This window comes from Symsagittifera roscoffensis, chromosome 5 (assembly GCF_963678635.1).
Source record: "Symsagittifera roscoffensis chromosome 5, txSymRosc1.1, whole genome shotgun sequence".
NCBI lineage: Eukaryota > Metazoa > Xenacoelomorpha > Acoela > Convolutidae > Symsagittifera > Symsagittifera roscoffensis.
The window spans coordinates 13,847,797-13,872,340 of NC_087066.1; the positions used below are offsets into that span (position 1 = coordinate 13,847,797).

General features: G+C 34.9%; 1 protein-coding gene across 1 annotated transcript; it reads right to left on the reverse strand.

The window, feature by feature from the left end:
- Window positions 1–3,406: 3,406 nt before the first annotated feature.
- LOC134846056 (fibrous sheath CABYR-binding protein-like) lies at window positions 3,407–15,192 on the reverse strand. Its single transcript, XM_063863236.1, has 4 exons — window positions 15,106–15,192; window positions 13,641–13,776; window positions 5,006–5,130; window positions 3,407–4,403 (listed from the first exon to the last, which is right to left on the reverse strand). Exons 3-4 carry the CDS (start codon window positions 5,006–5,008, stop codon window positions 3,486–3,488), a joined length of 921 nt encoding a protein of 306 aa, XP_063719306.1. The 5' UTR covers window positions 5,009–5,130; window positions 13,641–13,776; window positions 15,106–15,192; the 3' UTR covers window positions 3,407–3,485.
- Window positions 15,193–24,544: the final 9,352 nt, after the last annotated feature.

The window sequence follows — 24,544 nt, forward strand, 5'->3', positions numbered from 1 at the left end:
GGTTGAGGAAAATTTTAGGTAAAGATCAAATACTGAAAGCATATAACGCTTATGTGGAACCCATTTTACAGCACGGGGTTTTGGCTTATGCGTCAACATACAAAACGAAATTAGAAACAACTGAACTTAAAATAAGTTATTTATTTTAAGAGAAGAAATGAAAGCATCGAAGAACTGAGACAAAAACGCAAATTACACTTCGTAAAAGAATTACATATCTATGAATTATTAAAGTTACTATGTACGGTTTTGAGAAAAGAGTGCATATCGGCCGTTGTCCAGGAAGCTGTAACTGAGAAAAATTTGAATACAATTTTGAATAAGAGAGTTTTAGCTATGCAGATAGCTGTGCAATCAAATGATAATCAAAAAACTTCTGTAAAGGTTAGAATTAGAAAGCTCTTCAACTTTGTTCTAAAATACTACCCAGATTTTGTAACTAAGATTCAGAGCTGCATTCAATACCAATTACAAATCTTCAACCATGAGTTTTTGGACAATTTTAATCTAGAAAACTATCAACTGTTTAAACTCATTTTTGAGTAGAATAGGTATTTTTGAAAAAATATTTGCTCTCAAGGGTAGATATACTGCTGAAATTTTCCCCTTTTTTGTTTAAAAACTTTTTTTTTCCTCTTTAATTCAATATATCTTTTTTTTTATTTCTTGATTAACTATCGAACTTAAAAAATAACAGAAGTCATAGCATGATCAGAGGAGCCTGAAAACGGGCTGCATAGTTCCACAACGTTCTCTCAATGAGATTTCGTTTAGTTGTAAATGTAGTAACTTTTACAATGACTGGAATCTAATTTGCAAACAATTTATTATGATTATAATGATCTCAAAAACAAGAGAATTGCACTCCACCGAAAAGAATTAGTCGTGTCTGTAATAAAAATAAGGAGCAAGGAATTTTGAAATAATTTTGATTAGGTCACAGCTTGTACAGGGAGCTTGTTTCAACCCTTTTCTTTTGATTGAATCCAAAACCACAGGTTTAGGCTGGTAATTTTTGAGACAAGTCAAACAATTGCAAAAAACGGTTAAACAAAACTCATATTGTTTTGCGAGGTCCCAAAAAACAGAAGAGTTTTCCCCAACCTGTTTTTTCCATTGAACCCAAAAGGTCAGATTTGGGAGGGTAAATTACGAAGAAAAAATATTTAAAAATAAAAAAACGGTCCAAAAATTGAAAATTGACTTTTCCGAGGGACATAGTTTTGCGTGTAAAAATGTTTTGGTCGTATCTGTTTATGCACAACCCATTCTAACACAACCTGTTCTACCTATTCAAATCAAAATCTCAAATTTGTGGGGGTAGTTTTCGAGAGAAGCCAAAATCTTTAAAAAAAAAAACAGTCAAAAAGTCATAAGTCGAGTTTCCGAGGGCCATAATTTTTCTCGTTATAAAATTTGGAATTAGCAGCTAAAACAGGGGAGCGTACCACAGCCCTTATTTTTAATTGAAACCAAAACCTCAGATTTCTGTGGCTAGTTTTCGAGGAAAGCTAAAATATTCCAAAAAACGGTCAAAAAACCGAAAATTTGATTTTCGTTGGTCACAATTTAAAAAAAAAAATTGGGTGTAGCCGCATATGCAGAGGACCTTCCCACAACTTGTTCCACCACTTGAAATCAAAAACTCAAATCTCAGATTTGAGAAGGTAGTTTTAGAGAAAAGTTGAAACGTTTCAAAAAATTGTCAAAAAATTAATTTTTTGCATTTTTTGAGGACCATAACGTTTTGTGTAGAAACAAATGGGCGTAGACGCTTATAACGAGGAGCTTCCCATAACCTGTTCAATCCATTGAAACCAAAATCTCAGATTTGGTAAAGTATTTTTCGAGAAAATAAAGAAAATCCAAAAAATATGGGTCAAAATTTCCACCTACACACTTTTTCTAAGGCTGTAGAAAGTGGGGTAAAGTAAAAAAAACCAGTAAATTTTGCAGGCACACAGGGGAGTGTGCGGACGGATTTTTCATCGGTACCTTTTTTTTGAAAATCGGTAGAGTAATTTTAGAGAAAAACTAAATTTAAAAAAAAACGAAAATTTTTTCCAAATTCTCAAAAAAAATAAAATAAAATAAAAAAATATATTTTCATAATACCTGCTTTTATCAAACAGGAATTTTTGCTACGGCATGAATAAAGAATTTTTACACCGTCTGCGTCCGTCTTTTGTCGAAGAATAAAAAATCAAGTTTGAACAAAACTAGACTATTCTAAATCGAGCCTAACTTTATCGAGAGGGATTCAGACACTCAGTAGTAAAAAAATCAGATCGACCGAAAGGACTGCGGCTAATTTTCACGCAAAACTTTGCCTAGACAAAAGAATATGAAACTAACATCAAAAAAGTCCGAAAGACGCAAAATGAGGCCATTAAACCAATTTTAAATAAGATGAAACGGCTCTTTTTCCTTCCCACTTAAGTATCAACTCACATAGGTATCAATTGTATGATGTAACGAGTGGTTTTACAATGTTAAGTATGGAAACTAAAAATGTTTGTCATCGCCTAATTAGTCTGTATACCAAATTTGATAACAATCTGACAATGTGCTTAGAAAAATTATTCTAAAAATTTGCAGTTGGGGGAAAAGGAAAAAGAGCCGATTAAACCTATTAAGCGGGAAAAAAAAGAAACAAAAAGCAACAAAAACAAAAACGTTGTCCTGAGAAATTATATTTTCTATTAAGATTTTTAGCATTTTGTGCAATCCCGACTGGAGCATTAAAATTATGTTTTATTTTAAATGACTCCAAAATTAAGGCACTAAGCCGATAAAATTTACCGGCATAATTTTAAACCGGCATTTTTTAGGAAATCAAATTTTTCCCGTTTTCCCCATATATCGAAAAAAACAGGCCCTGTCAGATACGAGCACAGGACCTTGTTGCACAGTATCCGCCAAAACGAGACCAAAATCAAAACTAAGAAAATTGAATTCATAAATTGAACCTAAATTTACCATTTCTAATTATGGCTGTTCTGTGAACAGTTAGTTCCAAAAAAGTTTTCTACCCGATTGCAAAACCCTTGCTTATCGCACGGGTAAATAGCAGTTAAGGTAGGTGTTTTGAAAGTTCAAGCTTTAGAAAATTTTTGGTTCCGAGAACAAATAATTAAAATGAAAAATGAGACACAATGTTTCTGTTACTGGAGAACTCCAGGCGGTTTGCAAATAAACGTTTCCAAAAATCAAGCACAAAAACTATTCGTTTTTAAGCTTTTTTCGGTCTTTCATAACTTGCTGCTAACTCGCTCAAAGGAAACATAAGTGATTTGTTGAGTTTTTCCATATCTGCAACGGTTTGAAACTTGCCGATTTCTTTGGTCGCGTAATTAATGACGGCCTTAAGATATTTAAAAACTATTTTAAATATACAACTGTTTTAATTTTTCAAAAGCTAAAACCTTCACAACAGAAACAAACAATTCAAATCTGAGAGCTAATTTTCATAAGTATCTCTGAGATCATGGAAGAGTTCTTTCGTCGCCTGCTTCTTCGTCTTCTGCCGCTTCCGCAACTGCGTCCTCTGCGGCTGCATTTTCAGCCTCCTTTTCGACCTCGTGTTCCGCTTCCTCTTCGTTGGCCGCGTTCTCAGCTTCCTCTGCGACGGCATCTTCGATCGGAACATCTTCTTCATCTGCAGGTGGTTCCTCTTCGGCTGGAGGCTCTCCTTCGGCGGGAGGCTCTTCTTCGGCGGGAGGCTCTTCTTCAGCTGGAGGTTCTTCTGCCGGAGGCTCTTCAGCGGGCGGCTCCTCTTCCGGAGGGGGATCTTCAGCAGGCGGTTCCGCCGCCTGTGGTTCTTCCTCGACTGGAGGCTCCTCATGAACTGGTTCTTCAACAGGAGGCTCTGGTTCTGGTGCCAGAGTTACTACTGGCACTTTTCTGCATTTCTTCTTCTTACAAACAAACCCAGGCTTACAAGGCTTAGCAGGACAAGTCTTCTTCTTGCCTTTACTTTTCTTATGATGCTTCTTATGCTTCTTACTCTTGTTTTTCTTATGCTTCTGGTGCTTCTTATGCTTTTTATTCTTTTTACTCTTCTTCTTTTTCTTGTTTTTCTTGCTCTTCTTATGTTTCTTTGATTTCTTATGCTTCTTATGTTTCTTGTGCTTCTTACGCTTCCGTCTTTCAAGTTCGTTTTCCGCACTTTCCTCTATACCACGCTCCAATGGTCGTGCTAGGGTGCTGACGAGACTTCGTTGCACTCGGAGTGCACATCTAGATCCATGCGTGCAATCAGTTAGAAACTTCTTGAAGTTATCTTCTTTTATTTCATTGCTGGATCTTGACTGTGGGTTCAACAGCCATCCGTTGGCTATTGAACTGAACGCAAGGTGAAGTAGAACAACTCCTACTGCAATCAGTGATACTTTGCTGAAAACCTGAAGAGAAGCAACAAGCAACATGAATGATTGAAACACAAAAACCAAAATACCAAAAAAATGGGCTATTTTCCAGTTCCCCCCTTTCAGAATACCGAGTTTTATGTTTGTTTTATGTGTTATTTCGACTACATGCGTGATGTTTTGCTGTAAAGTATGAAGAACAAATCTGTTCAGAATTGTCGATTTGTTCACCACGCCAAATTGCATTGCATTATGCCCACGTTAAAAAGACTTTTCAAAATTGAATTTGAAAGGGGGGAACTGGAAAAGAGCCAAAAATTGAATACAATTTTTTGCATTTTTGGGCTCTTTTTCCTAAACCCCCACCTGCAAATTTTTATATAACTGAAATTACTGTTCACATTGACTGATTGTCTTGAAAATTGACATTAGGCCATAACAAACATATTTGTTTTTCATAATCAACCTTGTAAAACCACTCCTCGTTAGACTATAAAATTGATGCTCGTGTGCGGTGGGGGGGGGGGGGGAGGCTTATTATTGTTCGTTCTATCATGGAAAATAATTAATGGTAATTTCTAAACTGCTCAAAATGGCAGCAAAAAAATCTAGGAAGGTTAAAAAATAGTGTTGATTACCATGATAGCTGGTTATAGTGTTTGTGTTTGGTTCGTTTCTTCGAAATCGTTTACAGGTGAGAAATTCCTTGTTGCATCTTGGTGAAGCTCTTGGCTTGGTGATCGGCTGGTTGCCAGATTGATCTCTGATGGAATGAATTATTTTCAGCCTTGGTTAAATTCTGATTTTTGGATCATCTCCCGCATTTATTTTGGCGGCAAATATCCTCAAAAGCGTTGAAAGTCTCGCGCCTTTCAAAAATTGAAAATTTGTAAACCCTTGAGTGAAAATTCAGTTCAAACGAAAGTCCATGTGACCTACCGAATGTACAACCAACCTCCCCACCTCCTCCACCCTCTCTCAAACAAACAAAAGAAAAGAAACAAAATATAATCAAGTGAACAATTTCCCAATTTCCCTCCTCAAACCATTTAGGGGAGGTTTGAGAGATTGTTCACATGAGCCCACTCCTTCCCTTCTCCCCCAGCACAGTAGCAAAAACTATACCCCCCCCCGTTTGATTTAAAACAATTGATGAATGCAGTCATACAGAAGTGCAACCATATTTTGTGTTGAATATTAAAATATAGTGCTTAAATATGCGCTGCATTAAGTTACATGCCCGAATCCAGTTTCAAGCGCTAATAATCGATTATATTGCGATTTTAGTACCAGTCTCACTATAATTGAAAAACAATCAATTTTAATCAATTAATAATCGTTTATAATCTCTCTTTTTAAATTCAAATTATAATTAGTTATAATCCATTATAATCGATTATAATCGATTATTTATTCGTCTATTTTTTTATACAATTATAATCGATTATAATTGATTATAATCCATTTTTTTTATTCAAATTTATATTTTATTAGTTTTGCACAAAAATCCATTATAATTGATTATAATTGATTATAATCCCTTTTGTTTGTCCATTTTTGTCTTCGAAGTTGCATATAAATTGCCTATATTTTATGCTTTTTGTGTACGTTGGTTCCTATGAAAAATGAGAAAAATGTTTTTAAAGTTTTCCAATTAATTCAAATTTATAAGTTTTTTTTTTTCATTTCTTCCCCATTAGAGCTGTTTTGTGATGCATATTTTAAGCTTTTTTAAACACCAAAACATCAGCAGATGGATTTAGTTTCATGATTGATTGCGAAAATTTATTTTTCATCTACCGCGAGAACCTTTCCACTCATATGAAAGGATCTCTATGAAACTTTTGTTTCGTGGTATAACTTTGTGTTCAGATGAACCAAATTGTTCAAGAGATCTCTCTTTCAGAGTTTTTTTTTATTGACACAAAAAAATAACCCATAAGATATATTTCGAATATAAGAAAATTTCGGCAAAATAAGAGATTATAATCGATTATATTCGATTATAATTGATTTTAAGGGTTTTTAGTAAGAACTATAATCAATTATAATCAATTATAATCGATTATAAGAGATAATAATCTCTTGGAAAATAACACAATTATAATCAATTATAAATCCCTTAAAGACCTAATTTTGGTAATTATAATCGATTATAATTGTCAAAAAATCATCATAATAATCCGTTATAATCAATTATTTACGCCTAAACTTAGATGCGGGTGGGTACTACTATGATAGAGTGGTCCATTGAAAATAACCAGGTCCCTTGAGAATAAGACACCTAGAGCTCTCAAATCGTTTAATAATTATGATTACGCCTTTCAGAAAGAAGTCGCAGTATACTTTGAAACAAATTTCATGTTTTGTTACCTCTTAAAACCTCCCCCTCACCATTTTAAGGTTGAAAATTAAAAAAAAAAACCACCAATAGTGGGTTTTGATGACAAATAAGTCAATCCAATTATATGGTTGTTAAACCGTAAAATAAAGTAAAGCGAGCAAATTTCAATATATAAACAATAGTGATTACAATTTTCAATCTGAAAAGTTTCTGGCGGAACATATTTAGCAAGATTTTTGAAATGAATAAATTATACACAAATTAGTTTTCAAAATTATAACATGCGAAATGCATGCGGGACCTGTCTATCATAGTTGCTTTTTCGAGGGACCACTCTATTATAGTAGTACCGTTACATGTATGAGTTAAAGTCAGAATTTGAAACGATTTAGATAAACTGCACGGAAATAGCAACAAAAATAATTAGGCCATGACAAAAATATTTGGTCTTCATGTTCAACCTTGCTAAACCCCTCCTTACCCCATAAAATAGAGCTTAGGTGGGGGTGAAAGGAAAAAGAGCCCTGAGCGCGTTATGTTACGAAGTAAGGTATGAAGAACAAATTTGTTAACAATAGTTAGTTTGTTGACCATGCAATATTCTCTACATTGTGACATTTAAAATTGTTTTGTTTTCAAAACTGAACTTCAAATATGGGGAGGGGGAGTAAAAGAGAGCTAAATGAAAGGGATATCTTTTTTAATTGTCCACAACTTTTTATTAGACATAACTTTCATAGCAAACCATTTTGCAACTGATCTTTTTTTATGTTCAAATAGCCCTGTCAGCTTAAGCCAATTTTCTTTTACTCTTTAGGAAATCCCCAACCCCAGTGGGACTCGAACCGTATAGCTAAAAGTTTGCAATCTCCTACGCTAACCACTGTATTATATCTTCCTTGAAAATTTAGCATACGTAATTGCTTGGTACCATAGCGAAGCATACTTACTATATGTACTTTCAACTTAATGCTAGGTAGCATTAACAAATTAAAAAACATGCACAAGATGTTGCATTGTGCATGTTTTTTGCCTTATTTGATCTTTTCAACTTTATAACTTCCTGGAAAAGTTAATACTGGATGGAAAACACCACAAACAACGAACCAAGTGAGCGTTATAACATTATAAGCTTTTCTATCTTGAAAAAAATTTTTGTAGCCATTAGCCTTACAAAACTGCTCGTGTCAAGGTGGAAAATTGAGTGGTCCGGATCTGCCTCAATGTGTTGGAGTAGGTTGAAAATGTTTTGAAAAAACTAAATAAATGAAAAATTTGATGGCAATTTCAATTAAAAATGAAAAGTTGTAAAATCTTCCCCAACCCATCATGTTTATTAAACAGCCCCCTTCAAGTTAAATTTGAACAAATTATCAGCTGCATTAAATCACTGCTAGCATTTTCAATGAATGAAATACATCGATCATGAATTGTCCCAAATTAACCACTTTGGCAATTTCCAAACCCCTGTAATTATGGGTTGATCACACGTGACTAAAGTTGATCACCCTTCAATCAAAGTTGATCACACGAGAAATACTTTATCAAAACTGTGCTGAAAACATTAGATGACATAAAAAATTCCAGTGAAATGGCTAGTTCGAACATCAAAAAATTCTGAAAGAAAAATTCACACCGAGCGCAAAAACTACATCTATTTTTCAGAAATCAGAAAAAGAAAATCCTCGAATGCCGTGTCACTTCCTGAATCTCAATGTCCGGTATCAAGCCCGCTTCAAACAGATATAGAGCAGAGAGAATATTTAATGAGCGATAAGCTCAAAGACGGAAAAATTAGTTAAAATTGATCACAAGTGATATAAATATCTCAGGACGTCAATACTTTCCATTCCATCTTTCAAGCAGAAACTTTCCATCCCTTTTTCAAACATTGGAACAAAAGATAGCTCTATTCAATAGAAAGTTAGGCTCATTTCCACTTTCCCCTCAAATTTCAAATTTCAAATTAAGAGTTTGAATTTTCAAACTTTCCCCCTCAAAGTTTCATTTTTTTTTCAGTTGTTTTAGCTGTCAATATGACTGAATGCGTGATGTTACGATGCGAAGTATGAAAAACAGATTTGTTCACAATAATTATTTTGCTTACCATCCCCGGTCGAGGCGCTCGACTTCAGTTTCGAATTGGATAGTCGAGCAAGTGCAGTTTTGCCACTGATTTTCCGCGGTCGAGAAGCAATTTTCAGTCGAGCACAAAGTTGAAACATACCCGGTTTTGGCCGAGAAAGTGAAAACATATATCGAAAAAGTCAAAACATAGGTCGAAAAAGTCGAAGCATAACCTATTTTGTTCGAGAAAGTCGAAACAGAGGTCGAAAAAGTCGAGACATAAATGGAGAAAGTCGAAACATATGTCGAGAAAGTCGAAAAGATACCCAATTTAGGTCGAGAAAGTCAAAAAATAGGTCAAGCACAGTCGAAACAAAGGTCATGCGCGGTCGAAACATAAGTCTAGCGCAGTTGAAACATATGTCGAGCACAGTCGAAACATAAAGTCGAACACAAAATTACCGCATATGCAAAATATCATTACATAATGACCAGGTAAAATTAGTTTTCAAAACTGAAATTCAAATGTGGGGGAAAATGGATAATAGCCTAAAGCTACTAAAAACTCAAGCCTCGACATACATCAAGCATAAACGAATCAATTTCAGTGCTTAGAACGTTTACTATGTTAAATTTGATGGCATCAACTCAAAACGACAAAAAAATTGTTAGCGTTGAACGTCAAATAAAGCATTCAAACTAAAACATTTCCAGTACACAAGGCTGGCTCATCTCGTGGCGAAAATCAATTGTTCTGATTCAACCGAATAACGCTGCAAACTATTCCACACAAACATAGCCACGCAGCAACACACTCTACACAAACACACACTAGAGATTACAAAATTATAAATTCACCTTTACCAAAACTTTCCCAATCTGAAATTCAAAAAATTAAAAACGTATTCAAATATTTAAACAATTTAAGTAAAAATTTCCAAGTAAAAGAGAACATTGCATGACAATCAAGTTAATAGATGTAACTTTCGGAAACCTTCTCTGATCTTTTCACTTTGAAAAAAAAAACGTGAAAGAAACATTGCCTTGAAATCAAGATAAAAAATATTTCTTTGATATCTTAACGAGTGTCTCCTTGCCACTTTTCTGTATGAAAACATGTTGACGTCGTTGTATAGCAAATTTTTCACTGATTCAAGAAAAGTCATCAAAATGAGTTTGTCGTTTTCTCTTCGGACGGAGCAGTTTTAATGTACAAATAAATCTATGGCAGAATTTGTCATACCAATCAAAAACTATTAATGCATCAAAAAACGCTTTTTTATCCCCAAGCAAAAGTTTACAAGTATACATATTTGATCAATATTAATTAAAGGACAGTCGGAACATTCAGTGCCTTTCTCTGATATACGAGCAGTCTTGTTGCTCTACAGTATTGATTTGTATTGTAATCAAAAAAGGTTTTGTAATCAAAAAAGACAGAATATAGAAGATTTAATTTATGACAAATTAGATGAAGCGGAAATGAAATTATTGCGATACAATTTGTTTTTCAAAGGTCACTTTTTTGTTTTCCGATTTTCGTACAAAGTTGTTCAGCTAGTTTAATATCTTGAACACTTTATCTTTGAGGCTGAAATCGAAAATCGAAGTTTAATCATGCACGCCAAATTGCTCCAAATTTAAAATAAGCTAGTTATGTGGTCATATGATTTCACTCTTATACAGGAAAAAGCCCGGACTGCCCCTTAATCTATATCAAAACGTTTTTGGGAATGGGTCTACGACAACAGGCCGACGGGACTTCAAGCCGAAGGAACTTCAAGCCGAACTTGAAATTTACAAGCATCTCAAAACACTATTTTTCATCTGTAAAACGTTGCTTTTCAAAAATTTAGGCAAGTTTAGTCCATCAAATGCGGTATTCATGACAATGCACCACTTGGGACTGGCATCCGTTAATAACATCAGCCGGTTTTTGAAATGCATAAATTATAAACATGAAAAAACGCCTTCAACTGTGTTTTAATAGGGGAGCGGTGGTGAAGTGGTTACGTCTCCGCCTCTCAATCGAAAGGTCGGATGTTCGAGGCCCACCATGATCCGTGCTCGTTGCTTGAGGGTGAAGCAACATTACCCAGCCCAGAAAAATAACCAAAAAAAAATTTTAAAAAATAATTGCATGTAGTTCTTAAACAGGGGCACAACAGCGGTTCGCCGTGATGAGCTGTACAGCTCTTGTGTTGGTCCTTTCCCCCGTGGATAAATGATCTTAATTTTCCAACTTTCCTAAACATCATTTGGAGGATTGAATTTCATGAAAACGCCAATAACTAGTAAATAAAGATCCCGAAGTTCCGAAATTCTTCAATAAATTTTTCAAATTAATCATATCTATTTTAATCAAGTTTTAAATTTGATTAAACAGATTTAATCTAATCAAATTTATAAGAAAATATTCGGCTTGAAGTCCCTAATTTTACGATTCGGCTTTAAGTCCCGTCGGCTTGATGTCCGGCACTCTTTGGGAATGCTGCAAATATATTGAAAATCAATAAGTTTTGGACAATATAAATGATCAATTGTGAAAACTTGAGTCGTTTAATACTAATATGACCAATTAATTAGCCACAATGCAATTTGGAACCAAGTTGTTGTGCGGGAAATTTCGCCAGGCATAAATAATTTGTTTTTTGCTTTCAGCATTATGATCTTCAAAGCGCGCATAAGATCATGGCCAAATTGGCATTTTTCAAACTCCCATAACTTTGCAAAAACGATTGAAGGTAAAAATATCTTTTTAAATTTGATTTCAGGTAGTCGATATCTTCAATGGGGTGAAAAATTGTCTGCTAAAAACTGTTATTCCGATCGTCGAAAATTGATTGAATAAAAAACCACATCACGCATAGTTATTCCGTTTTCCAAGTCGGAGCAACAATTAAAAAAAATTGAAAAAAAAGATTAATCTTTTGGAGTTTTTTAGACAAATTCTCCTACACGGTCAAAAAATACAAAATGATGTTCTTAGCGTCTTCTGAAGTATTGATAACAACAAACAAAAGCCTTAGTTCAGTTTGGAACAATTTGTAAATAGCCAATTACGCGTTATTAAAACAAATTTTTTCGCGTTAATTGTCTCAAATTAGCCAAACTGTCATTTTTTAAGCCCCGATAACTTTTCAAAAAAGTACCAGTTTTCGACAGGTACAAAAATTTCTCTTACAGAATTTGAGCTCAGAACAGCTGTGGCTCTCAGGTGGTTTAAGAACTTCCGTTCCAAAAATGGCTAGTTGAAAGTCGAAATTGGTCTGGAGAAAAACCACCCTGATACAAATATTCCATCACTTTCATTAAAAGACGGAACAATTAATAAAACTTGATATTGACAGTTCAAATTTTGTAGTTTATTTCTACCAAAATTTTTGAAGACTATTTAGAGAGTAGTCAATCATTTCAGGGGTTTGCTTTGATAAGCGAGCAAACTTGGTCACTAAAATTTTTCATAAAAAAGTTCATTAGGGCAAGAAAGCTTGAATTGCTGAATCAAAAGTTTGGAAATCAAAATTGGGTAATTGGAAATAAGCATCCTAATGAATCCAATAGTGTTTAACAAGAATGCCTGAAGGAATGAATCATATAAAATTGATTTTAAAATAAAAAGTAAGCATTTAATTGAACGAAATATCCTTTTTTTATGACTATCGTCGGTGAAACAAAACGTCTACCTTGCATGTTTATCCCTGATGATCATTAGGGAGCTAGTCTAAACGCACATTCTGTTTCACATTTGATCGGTATTTTTAATATTACTCTAAGTCAATGAAGTCGAGCCCAATTATGCCCATTTTGAGGACCTAGCTATGGGTTTCCCTTTGCAAAAAATTAATTGCACTGTGATGTTTCTGACTCAAAGCCACTTTTTCGTCTTTTTTTGTCTAAAATTAGCCCAATGTGAGAAAAACGCAGTGAAAAAGATTATTATAAACGCGTTTGCAATTCAGCGATCAATTTGATGTACTATATTCAGAAACTGACCCAATGTTTTTAGCCAAAATGCTGATAAAATCAATCGAGTCAAAATGTATTCTTCATTTTTATAAAACTTTGTCGAAAGTTGGCCCATTTTGAGCAAAACGCGTTCAAAATATGAACCTCTGTATAATTTTTCCAGATAACTTGAATCAACTCCGTATGTAGACATGAGCACTAATGTTTTTGAGAAAAGAAACATAAGAAAGTAATCGATTACTATGAATCAGGGGCGGATCTAGGATTTTCTCGAGGGGGGGGGGGGGCGGATTTTCAAAAAATCGAAATATTTGTCGACTTTTTTAAGGTCCACCAAATTGATTTTCCGAGCTCTGCCAAAGCACTAAAAAATTCATGTTTTGGCCAGATTTTCTGCGCCTCAGGCAAAATTTTGAAAAAAACAGTCCAAAAAGACGTTTTTAGGCTTTTTTTGGAAAATGTTGACCAAAAAAATTCCGTTTTTTCGGCGCGCGCTATGACCTCAAATTAGTATATATTGGCGCCCAAGGCGCCTTTAGAAAAATTCTAGGGTATGTCACCAAAAATGGTATCTCAAAATAGTACAATGCAAAATAATCCAAAAACGCTGGTTAGCGTTTTTTGATTAAAACGTGAGGGGGATTAGTCTAATTTTATTATTTTGGCGCATAGCAAAGTGGCCTTTGAATAGTCAAATGGAACATTCAATCTTCTACTATGGCTTTGATAGTTCCAGATTCAGTTCAACTGCCATAGTATGATAAATCTCAGCTTCATTAAGGATACTGATCTGAACAAAATGACCATGATATAAAAAAAATTGGTCATAGAGTTTTGGTTAATCAAACTAGTACTTGAAAAACATGGGGAAATAAATGAAAAAGAGGACTAACTTGTTAGATAGATTTCGATAGACTCTTCGTAGATTTTTTGTGATTCACAGTAGCCAAAAGTATCAAATCAGTGGGTTCATGAAATCTTCTGGCAAAGTTCTAGATGCTAAACTGCACTGGATGAACAACCGCTTATCTGGTGAACAAACAGAACATTATCAGTCTTTTCTATTTTACCAATCTTCACTTGAATGAAATATCTTGACACAAGCGAAGTGGAGTTTTGTATCATTCGCGATACAAAGCTTCAACAAACTGATAGAAACGTCATACAATGCAGATGCCCCAACACATTTCCAAAATACGTTATAACTTAAATTCAACAGTTATGGGAATTTGAAACTTAGAAACCATTAATTAGCCACCTTTTTGGCACTTGAGAGACTAAAAGTTACCCAGAACTTCAACACAAAAAGATCAAAAATATGGAGACTCAAAAAAAAGCTTTAGAACGGAGCTAAAAAAAATTGGACAAAGCATATGTTAAGAAATCTTTTTTAACAACATATGATTAAAAGTCAAAAAAGGTTTCAAAAATCAATTATCGAAAAGCGTTTTTTTCCATTCGACACTTCGAATAGACTCAATTGAAGCAAAATCAATTGGAAAGAACAAAAATGTTTACTGAAAATTTGTCAAAATTCTTCCAAAAAAAAAGAAAAATTTTTGAAGACTTCTACTACAAAAAAAAATTTACCAAATTCTCCTTGCTTAAATTTCTAATAGGATTTGATATTTATGACCTTTTGTATTGATTAGCTATCAGTCAGTCTCTGTCATGAATTGACCATCGGTCGATCATTCGCTGTTAGTGAGAATTTAAGAAAGGACATTTTAATTTCAAACCTCTCCTGTTTGTTATATTCTTTTAGATTGGTTTTTTCATATATTGTAAATTCATAGAAAAAACATAAATTTTGAGGGCGAAGTAAAACGAGTCGAACTTGCAGGGTATTCTTTCAGGCAAAATCATAAAATTGAGCCCCGAACACCTGGACCCAATGAAGCGACCAATTTCAATCAGCCAACACAAAATCTGGACATCGAGAGTCGTTGCCGACCAGAGGTCCAAAAAACTCACTTTCCGATCTTGGAACAAGCAACGTGAAAAGAACTGGAACCGGATATAGTCAGTTAGAAAATAAGGAATAAGAACACAATGAAAGTTTACAAAGCCAGAAAAAAAGCAGATAAACAAAAAAAGAAAAGTTTCAATGAGAACGGCAGAAGCCGACAAAAAAAGAGGTGTATTCGCTCGAAAAAAATCCTTGAAAACAATTTAGTTTTGTCTTTTAAAGAGTTCTGTGAATTTTTACACTTGGCTCTCAACCACTCTCTTAATACAGTTGTGAGGGGTACTAATTTTGAAACAAAAACAGAGATGCAAATTGGCCAAATTAGGTTAAAAAGAAACAAACGACCCAGATAAATACCGTAAATGACATTGTACCATAATTGTACTTACGTGCCGCGGAAAATCCATGCTACAAAGATCAATTAATGTGTTGAGTAACCAACGCATGGATTGAAAACAGTCAGAGCAAAGATGAAGGTTGTTTGGTACTCCGTGTGAAAACCATTTATGACCAATACCGGCTAGAAAAAAAAGCTACTGAACATACAAGAAGCTGCTTCGCTTGAGAAATTGTTGTTAAAATGAACATTCCAGTAGAGTCATCAAGAACAGTTACCTTCATTAGACCGAATGTCTTGCAAGAGCTAAAACCTAAATACCCGAGTTTGAAAATGAGTACAGGATTCGTAATGTGGCTTCATGGATGACACGATCAACTTCTCCGAAAATGTCATTGTCAGAACTCAACCCAATGGGTGAATTTAAAAGATAACATGGTTTTTTCAATGAAGGGCATGATAGGAGCATCATGTGGACTGACAGCCTGTAAAGTTTAGGGATATGACTCAAACAGAAGAAAAATCCCATGACCATTTGTTCTGTCAGCCAACCACCACTGTGAGTAATTGTGTTTCACAAGTGTTTATCGTTTAACTCAAAAAAATGTTTATCGTTTAATTCGAAAAAAGTTTTAAAAATACTTCTAAGAATCGGTAAAGTACCAAATGAACGAAAAGTCACCTACTTTCGTTCTCATTTCAAACCAGTTTCTGCCAGAGTCAAAAAAATTCCTGCTTTTTTTACAGGGTTTTAAGAAGATTTAACAGAATAGAGACCGAAAATCAAATAAAAATATTAAAAAGATGTGACAAAGAGTTATCTATGAGTTCCATTTTAATTACAAGAAAATAAAAAATTCAACGATTCAATGAAATTAACTCGTTGCCTAATTTTTTAAAAAATCGATTTTTCAAACAAAACATATCAATTACCGAATACACAATTACCGAATACACAAATAACGAACAATTATGATTGGGTAACTCAGATCCTAGAAGTCCCTACAACCAACTAAAATTGTGTGATGCAGCTAGTTATCAGTTCAATTTAAACACAGTGGGTGGAAACACCATGAATACCTACCAAAATTTTGGAACATTTTTTCAAATACCGATTGCAAAAAAAATCTGTAAAAAATTTTTCTGTAATAAGACTGTATATTCTGTAACCTTAATTGTAAGTAATTTTGTCCCAGTGGGGACATCAAAATTGAGCAATTTGATCGGCCGAAAGCTGAAATCAGTTCATTAGCCTCATTTAAACTCACGATTTTTGTTGCAGTTTTTATTACTTGTTTGGCGTAGTCTCTCAAGATTTACGTTTAATTCCCGTTTTAGGCCAGAAAATTATTCATTATTTTGCTTATATTAGACAGTTATAAAAAATAATTTTTAAATTTTACTTTCACCGACAAATAACTGCCATACTTCATTATGTCTGGCGAAAAATTCATTTCGAGTGGTAGAAAACTGGCCATTTCAAACTTCAAAATTTCTTGCATCATTATTATTTTTTGTCTCAGAGGAACAAAGTTTTGCCCTTAAGCTTAAGGACGAGCTCTTACCTGCCGATCATCTAATCTCATTAGAAACAAATATTAAATCTATCCCTACCCACTTCCTTCCCAACCCATTGATCCCAGAAGTTTACTGCTCCAGGCAATAACTTCAAATGACGAAAGACGACAAGATTATTAGGGGCTTAATATCGGCAATCAGGAGTGGCAACCGATGGGAATTGATAAGATAAACAAGTGAAACTTGAGAAAGATCTCCATGTCAAGGTTGAACTATTCTTCTTCGACAAAAAGTTAGTCGTCCCTGCACTTATTAATGGATCATTTCACTCGACGCTACGCGAAAAATTTTCTGAACAGATTTGGATGAAACTTTTAGCTGAGTCTGGTGGCCCCATGTCTATATAGAGATATACGACCACGTTAAGTCACTCAATCAGTGCCCTAAAGCTGGTAAGAGGCTCAAAGTATTGTTGGCAACGGGTAACACGACTAAACTTCCGGATTTATCACTCGACAATAGAGAGCTTATCTTAGAATTTGCCGGACCGTTGCACGCTTTTCGTGATTCGGAAAAAAATGTGTTCTATTATGTATCGGTCGGTCACGAAGTTTTCCTAAGCGAATGTGGCTAACAACACTTCTTCTATTTCAGCTATCTCAAAAAAACTTTCCATTGAACAATGGAAGATAATAGATCAAACGGACTCGTAAAAACATTTGTCCAAATAGTTAAAGCTTAAATATCAGCCTTGTATTTTGAACCCGAACCAACTTTACAATCATAATCCAAAACTTTTGTGGAATTTGAGAATCATGAAAAAATCCACCATTGGGTGCTCTCTTTTTGAAAAGCATTTTAACGGGACCGAAAATACCAAATGGAGACATCTGATTTTGCTTAAAAACCGGTCTATTCTGTCAGAGCATAGGGTACGCAATTGGGAGTTTCAAGAGAGGGCAGAATACGGCTATCTGGACGCAGACATCGCCAACTCTCAAACCTCGATTTAGCCAAGTCAACTACAGAAGTCAAGAACGTCATCCAATCCAATAGCAGAAACTGAAGCTGATATAAGAAGCGACTTGTCCTTGTTAATCGACGTAGATGTCAACGCCATCTTAGAAGAGTTTGACTGGAAATATAATAAGAATTCATCCAGGGACAACTCTTTGAAATTAATTCTACCACTCTACTCATTTTTGCAGTTTCCTTATGTACACTTGACTTGTAAAAAAAACAAGTTCGATTCGTTTTAGTTCACATACCAACTTGTATAAAATTAATAGTTAGATACTTTATCTTCTTTTTGTTCAAAAAATTCGGTCATTGAGCAGTCTTTATAATTTGTTCACCCCACGTTAAAGGAGAAAATGGTTGTATATAGACTTGGTTTCCTTGTTTCTACTTTTCAAAATTTCTTCAAAAAAAAACAAAAACTCAAGGAAAAATGGCATATAATCAATGGATTGATTTAAAAACATTTCAATGAAAAAGTTAAATTTGAAAAAGGAAAAAGTATATACATTTTTTATGTAACACTATTTCACTAGCCCGCATGCTTGTAACATTAATGATTTGAGGCATATACAGGTTGAATGACGCCATATGATGTGCACAAGAGAAAAATTAAACCTGAAAAAGGAAGAGAAAAAGAAATAAGAAAACATTTTTTATAGGTTTTTGGGTAAATTGAAATCTGCATCTCTGAAAGTGAATTATGTAAAAAAGACATAACAGTCGTACAGCTTTAACAATGATGCGTACACCTCAAACTGTAGAATGAAAATCAAAAATATGACACAGAGGCGAAGCTGCCTTTCGCAAAAATTTCCGAGAACACGATCAAAAAGCAGTTCTATCAAGTGAAATACGAAAAAAGTAGAAATAAGCCTCGCATAAGCGAAAACTCGGCTACGTGTAGGATTCGAACCTGTGACCTACTGCAATCAAGAGATTTGGAGTAACATGCACTATCCCTTCAGCCTTGCAAGCTTAACAACCGACAAACACTAGTCACGAATAAAACAGTTAGAGATGCTAATAAATTAACAATGCATTGCAGCAAAAGTTGAACCAAATACAAAAAGACTCAGTTTAGCAAGTAATAATTTGAAATATAACAAACTGAAGCCTCCACACTAACTTTGCATGTAAAAAATTGCAAAGCATACAACCAAATTAAGTGTAAGTTATGCATTTCAAATAAATTTGCGATATATATTGAATTGGAAAGTTTCTGAAATCTAGTTTTAGTTATTGTACTGTTGTTTGAAGCAAATAGCTTTTTTTGTTTCATTTGATGAAATAAAAATGCATCAACTGTGTTACTGCATACTAATCGAATGTCAAAGCACATGCTATCAAAAAGTTAAGTTGCCACCACAAGTGGTACCACTATTTGCGACTTACATTGAAAAAAGAAGGTTTGTACTAATACACTAGCTTCCTAGCTTCGCAAGTGCAAACAACTAAGTAAAAAAATGGCAATTGATGATCATTTAAATATGAATAGTTGAAAAAATGAAAAACCAAATTTGAATCTTAAGTCCAAATCTTGAAAATTGAAGCCATTTAAAAAAACATTTCGAATAATACATTTTCGACAATATAAAACAAGTCGTTCAAATATTGCAGAAAAATCGATCCAATGAAGTATTGCTCAAGAATTTACATTTTATTCTTTTTTCATAACCAAATTTCTCGCAAACTTTTTTAACTTGAACTGACTAATTACAATTGAAGCCTATGTCGCCTATCAATCAAACTGATCTATAATTGGGTAATTTCAAACTTGGGAGACGTTTAGTGCAATACTTGTAGCTTGTTAAATTCTTCTCTACTCTATTTATGATGGATACTGGTTTCAATTGCAAAAAATTGGATCGAATGAAATATGACTCAAAATTGTATATATTTTTTTTCGTTATAACAAAAACTTTCAAAAATTAAAGTTTTTTAAACTGAGTTGACTAATTACAAACAAAGCATGTCACTTATCAATCAAATTGATTTAAAATTTGGTATTTTCAAATTTTTGAGACGTTTAAGAAAAATTTTTAGCTTGCTAAGTTCCTTTCTACTTTTATAACGATGCATCCGGATTTCAAATATCACGTCTTTCCACAAATCTCAAATCTGACAATTTTTGTATCTTCTGCGTTTTAATACAAAATGTTTAAAAACTTCTGTAAGAATGATCGTAATTTAATAGGTCATTTCCTCCGGGGAGCTCCGTACAATTTTTGAGGTTTTCATCAAGCCAATTGTTGTAGCGTATTTTTTTCGAATCAAAATTTTCATTAGTTAAAAGCACGGCATTAATTTTTAAAGTGATTTATAAGACTGTTTTGACCGGAAATTTTCCATGATGGGCAATATATACCAGTATTTCAGAATTTCAAGTTTTCATTGCAAATATTATTGTTAAAAAAATAGTCCTCCATGAACCATTTTAAATAATTGAGCTTCCTTCGTTTCCCGATAGTTGAAAACCATAAAAAAATTTGAAGCTTGATCTTTTTTTTCTTCTCAAAAACCAAAACAATTTTCAGTTCAACGGCTAAAAACTGTTGCAGTTATTTTTCATGTTAGGCACCTTCAAAAAAATTGTAAGAAGTTTCTTATGGTCAAATTTAAACTGCTGACAAAATTTTTTTTCAATCAACGTTTTTGAATGAAGATAATCAACCTAAAACTGCTTATTTTGTCTTTTATTTTTTTTTCTTTACTACAGATTATCACACGTAAGACCATGCTCTGAAACTAATTTTAAAAAATGCTTTAGATTTTGATCAATTAAGTTGTTCAAGGTCACGGATACTGCCGACAATTTGTCTTTCACTACACTGTATCTAAAAATTTACTGAAAAAAAACAGCAGATTTGTGATTATGACGTCCAATGTACATCTCCAAGAAAAAAAACTCGACTACTGATCAGTGCAACGAAGTAGAAACTCTTTTTAAAGCAATTAGGCAATCGAGGATTTTTTGCTCGTTAGATAGAACTGGGTGTCTCGCTTTCATTTTCGATTGAATCAAGATCTTCATTTTTTTTTAGCAAGATTCATAAAGAACAACTTTGGATTTCTACAGTGCAATTGATGTAATTAGATACTCTACCGCTTTAGCTGTCGTTTTCTCAAATTGGACTAGGACAAACATTGAAGTCAAGGACGCCATAAAAGATAATTGACAACTTTCGAATTAAAAACAAATAGAAGCTATTTGATCTTCTATCTGTTTGATCTCGAGATACAGCAGAAAAACTAAAAACAAAAGTGGAAAAACATGAAAATTATTGAAAAACTCTAAGCCTACCAAAAATTTCGTATGTCTCGATAAAAATTCGTTTTAGCCAAACACGCCAAGCAAGACAAATGAGTTTTAAAAAAGCAACAGGACAAAATTGCATTGCAAAAACAAAGTCGACAAACTTTGAGCAGACACCAGTTAATCCGAACAAAAGATTTATTTCATCAGAAAACAATTTTTTAACACCAAGCCGACACAAGCAAAAATATGACCAATAACGCTACTGGGAAAAATTGAATGAGTAAAACTTTTAGTCTACAAACTTTTAAAAATCATGCACACCAATTAAGAGTCTACACAATGAGTTGTTTGAATCTGAAAAATTAGCACGTGTCTTGTTAAGCAAAAAAAAAACAACAACCACTGCAACATCGACAACTATTGTTCTGTTGTATAATTGTTCTGATATTAGTATAAGGGCTCTTTTTTGTCACAATTTTTTTTGCGCCGCAGACAAACTTCCAAAAAAAGCAGGTTTAAAAAAACGTTTTGAACACTTAAAAAAGTAGATCAAAAGTCTTTCGGCGCACGCTCCCCCAAAACTAATTACATTGGCGCAATTAAATTGTTCTGTTATGAATATTGCACTTGTCTTGTTAAGCGAGAAAAAAAAACAAAAAAAAAACAAAAAAACAACAACCACTGCAACATCGACAACTATTGCAACTATTGTTCTATTGTGAATTTTGCACGTGTCTTGTTGAGCAAGGAAAAAAAACAACAACCACTGCAACATCGACAACTGAGCGGACATTTTATCTCAAGCAGTGCTCGTATTTGGATCAGAGCTCGTGTTTGGAGGTGAACTCGTGAGTTTGGAGCAGAGCACGTGTTCGGAGTACAGCTTATTTGTGGATTGGTGCTCGTTTTGGATGCAGAGCCGGTGCTTGGAATTCGTGTTTGGAGAGAAGCTCGTTTCTGGAGCAGAGAGGCCCGTGCTCGGGAAGAGTTCGAGTTTGGTTCGAGAAACGCTCGTGATATCATGAGGCGGACTCAGAGAATTATCAAACCGCCTAGTTATCTGGGGTATAATTCTGATTCGCAGCTCAGTGTTTCCAATACCAGCGGGTTTGAAGTGGAAGACTTGTTAATATCACAAGATAACAATGACCGCGTTAATGTTACACCGACAAGCAATGGCCGCACAGGATTAACTCAAGCCATGCAAGACCTGCAAACAGAAAATGTGCTACCAGAAACCGATCCGAATCTTGAAAAACATTACGAAGACATAATGATGGAAGCATTCGGTGCGTCACTTGACAAATCAACTTGTATTGATCATTCGATTTGGACTGAAAGATGGGTGAAAAGTGTACAGTTGCCAAAAAGACTATATACTTTGCCTAATGGTAACATTGGTAGGAAGTACGTGGACCTCCTGACACATGAACTGAAGCTTCTTTCTACCACTGCTGATTCCACTTCAAAAAGAGTTCTGGTGATGAGTCGTGTTTTGTTACAAAGAGATCCAATGATCAAAGCATCAAAAGACATTCGAACACTTATTGGACGGCGCATTGAAGACTGGAAGGAAAACAAATTCGACAAGTTGTTAGCGGAAGCAGTGAGATGTGGCAAAAAGAAACAAATAAATCAAGATAATTTGGACGACAAACATGTCTCGAAAGTGTTTGCTTCATTAATGATGAAAGGCAAAAAGAGAAGCGCTATGCGGTTGCTCTCGGAGAGAGCAAGCGAGGGTGTGCTTGATCCGATGCAAGAGGTAAAGAAAGGTTTGACAGTTTTAGAGACTTTGAAGTCAAAACATTTAGAGCCACACAAGTCACATCTCTCTTCGCGATTGCAAGTGCCAGTTTTACCCGACATTGAAGATGTTATAATCAGTTCTGCTTCCATTGAAAAGACGACACGTTCTTTGCAGGGCAGTTCGGGAGCTTCGGGAGCAGATTCTGAGCATTGGCAGACGGTTTTATTACGTCATGGGGCTCACAGTTCACACTTGAGAGACGAAGTTGCAACTCTCTCCACAAAAATGTGCAATCAAATCTTACCATGGTCGAAAGTGCGAGCACTGGTTTCTGAAAGATTGATTGCGCTTGATAAATGTTCTGGCGTGCGACCTATTGGCATAGGTGAGTGTCTACGAAGAATAATTTGCAAAAATGTGACTGAGTTCACAAAAATTGACCTTAAAGAAACATGTTCGACTGATCAATTAGCTTGTGAGCTGAAAGCTGGCGTTGAAGGTGCAATTCATGCGCTCTCTGATGTTTTTGATGACAACAAGGAAGATAGCTGTGGCATGCTGTTGATGGATGCATCAAATGCTTTCAACTCGCTCAATGGTGAAACAGCGTTGTGGAATGCTCGAATATTGTGGCCTAGATGTTCTAGATTTCTCTTCAATATTTACAGAGGCTTCGCGTCGCTTTTCGTTGGTGGCGTCGATGAAGTGATATACAGTAGGGAAGGAACAACACAGGGAGACCCACTGGTAATGTTCTTCTATGGCGTTTCACTTTTTCCCCTGATTCGGAAGTTAAAGAATCCGAACAATGTGTTACAAAGTTAGTATGCTGATGATTCTGCGGCCATAGCAAAACTCAAGAAATTAGAAATATGGCTCAAAACTTGATTGAGGAAGATCCCGCCTTCGATTACTTTCCAGAGCCTTCCAAAAGTTTTCTGATTGTCGATAAACAATATGCTGAAGAAGCGCATCACATATTTGACAAGTACTCGGTTACTATAGTGGAAGGGTAGAGGTTTTTGGGCGGTTTCATTGGAAACAGAAATGAGAAGGACATCTACCTGAAAAAGAAAGAACTTGAATGGGTAGACAAAATTGAGAAACTTTCTTTTGTGGCAAAAACAGAACCACAATGTGCTTTATCAGAACTGACTAAGTCCCTACAAGCGGAATGGAATTTTTCCCATCGTGTTTTGGGTGGTTCTAGTCAGCTTTTTCAACCGCTAGAGAACCTTCTGATGGAGAAATTGTGACCTGCGATACTTGGAACTTCGTCGATTTCATCAATGAAGAGACGTCTCTTTTGTTTGCCAGCAAGAAAGGGTGGTCTTGGAGTGCCTAACCCAACCAGTTTCGCTGATGAGTCTTACAACACGTCACGGGAAGCAGTTACGGTTCTTTATGATGCTATTGTTGATCAGCACTGTTTTTCCCATGAAGACCACAGAAAGCAAATGTCTCGATCGCGGAAAAAACATCATCGAATAACGGAAGAAAAACATGAAGAGTTGTTGGGGAGTTATTAAATGAGCTACCAGCAGACCAAGTTCGCGCAGTAAAAAGAATCAATGAAGGAAGCTTGTCTGCCTGGCTGACAGCGTTACCAATTGCAGCAGAAAACTTTGATCTTTCGGAAGTGGAGATACGGGATGCATTGAGTGTCCGGTATAACAAAAACTTGAACGCTTCGCCAAATTTTTGTGATGGTTGTCAGTCACCATTCACCCTACGGCATGCGTTAGCGTGCAAAAAAGGTGGTCTCTTAACTTTACGGCACAATGAGATTAGGGATGCTGAAGGCGACTTAGCTTCTTTAGTGTGAAGGATGTACAGAGAGAGCCTGTTATTAGAGAATACAACCCGCAAGATGAGACACCCGCATTAATTGCAGATTTGTTTTGTCGTGGAGTTTATGTTAGACAGGGAGGAGCGTCTTTTGATATC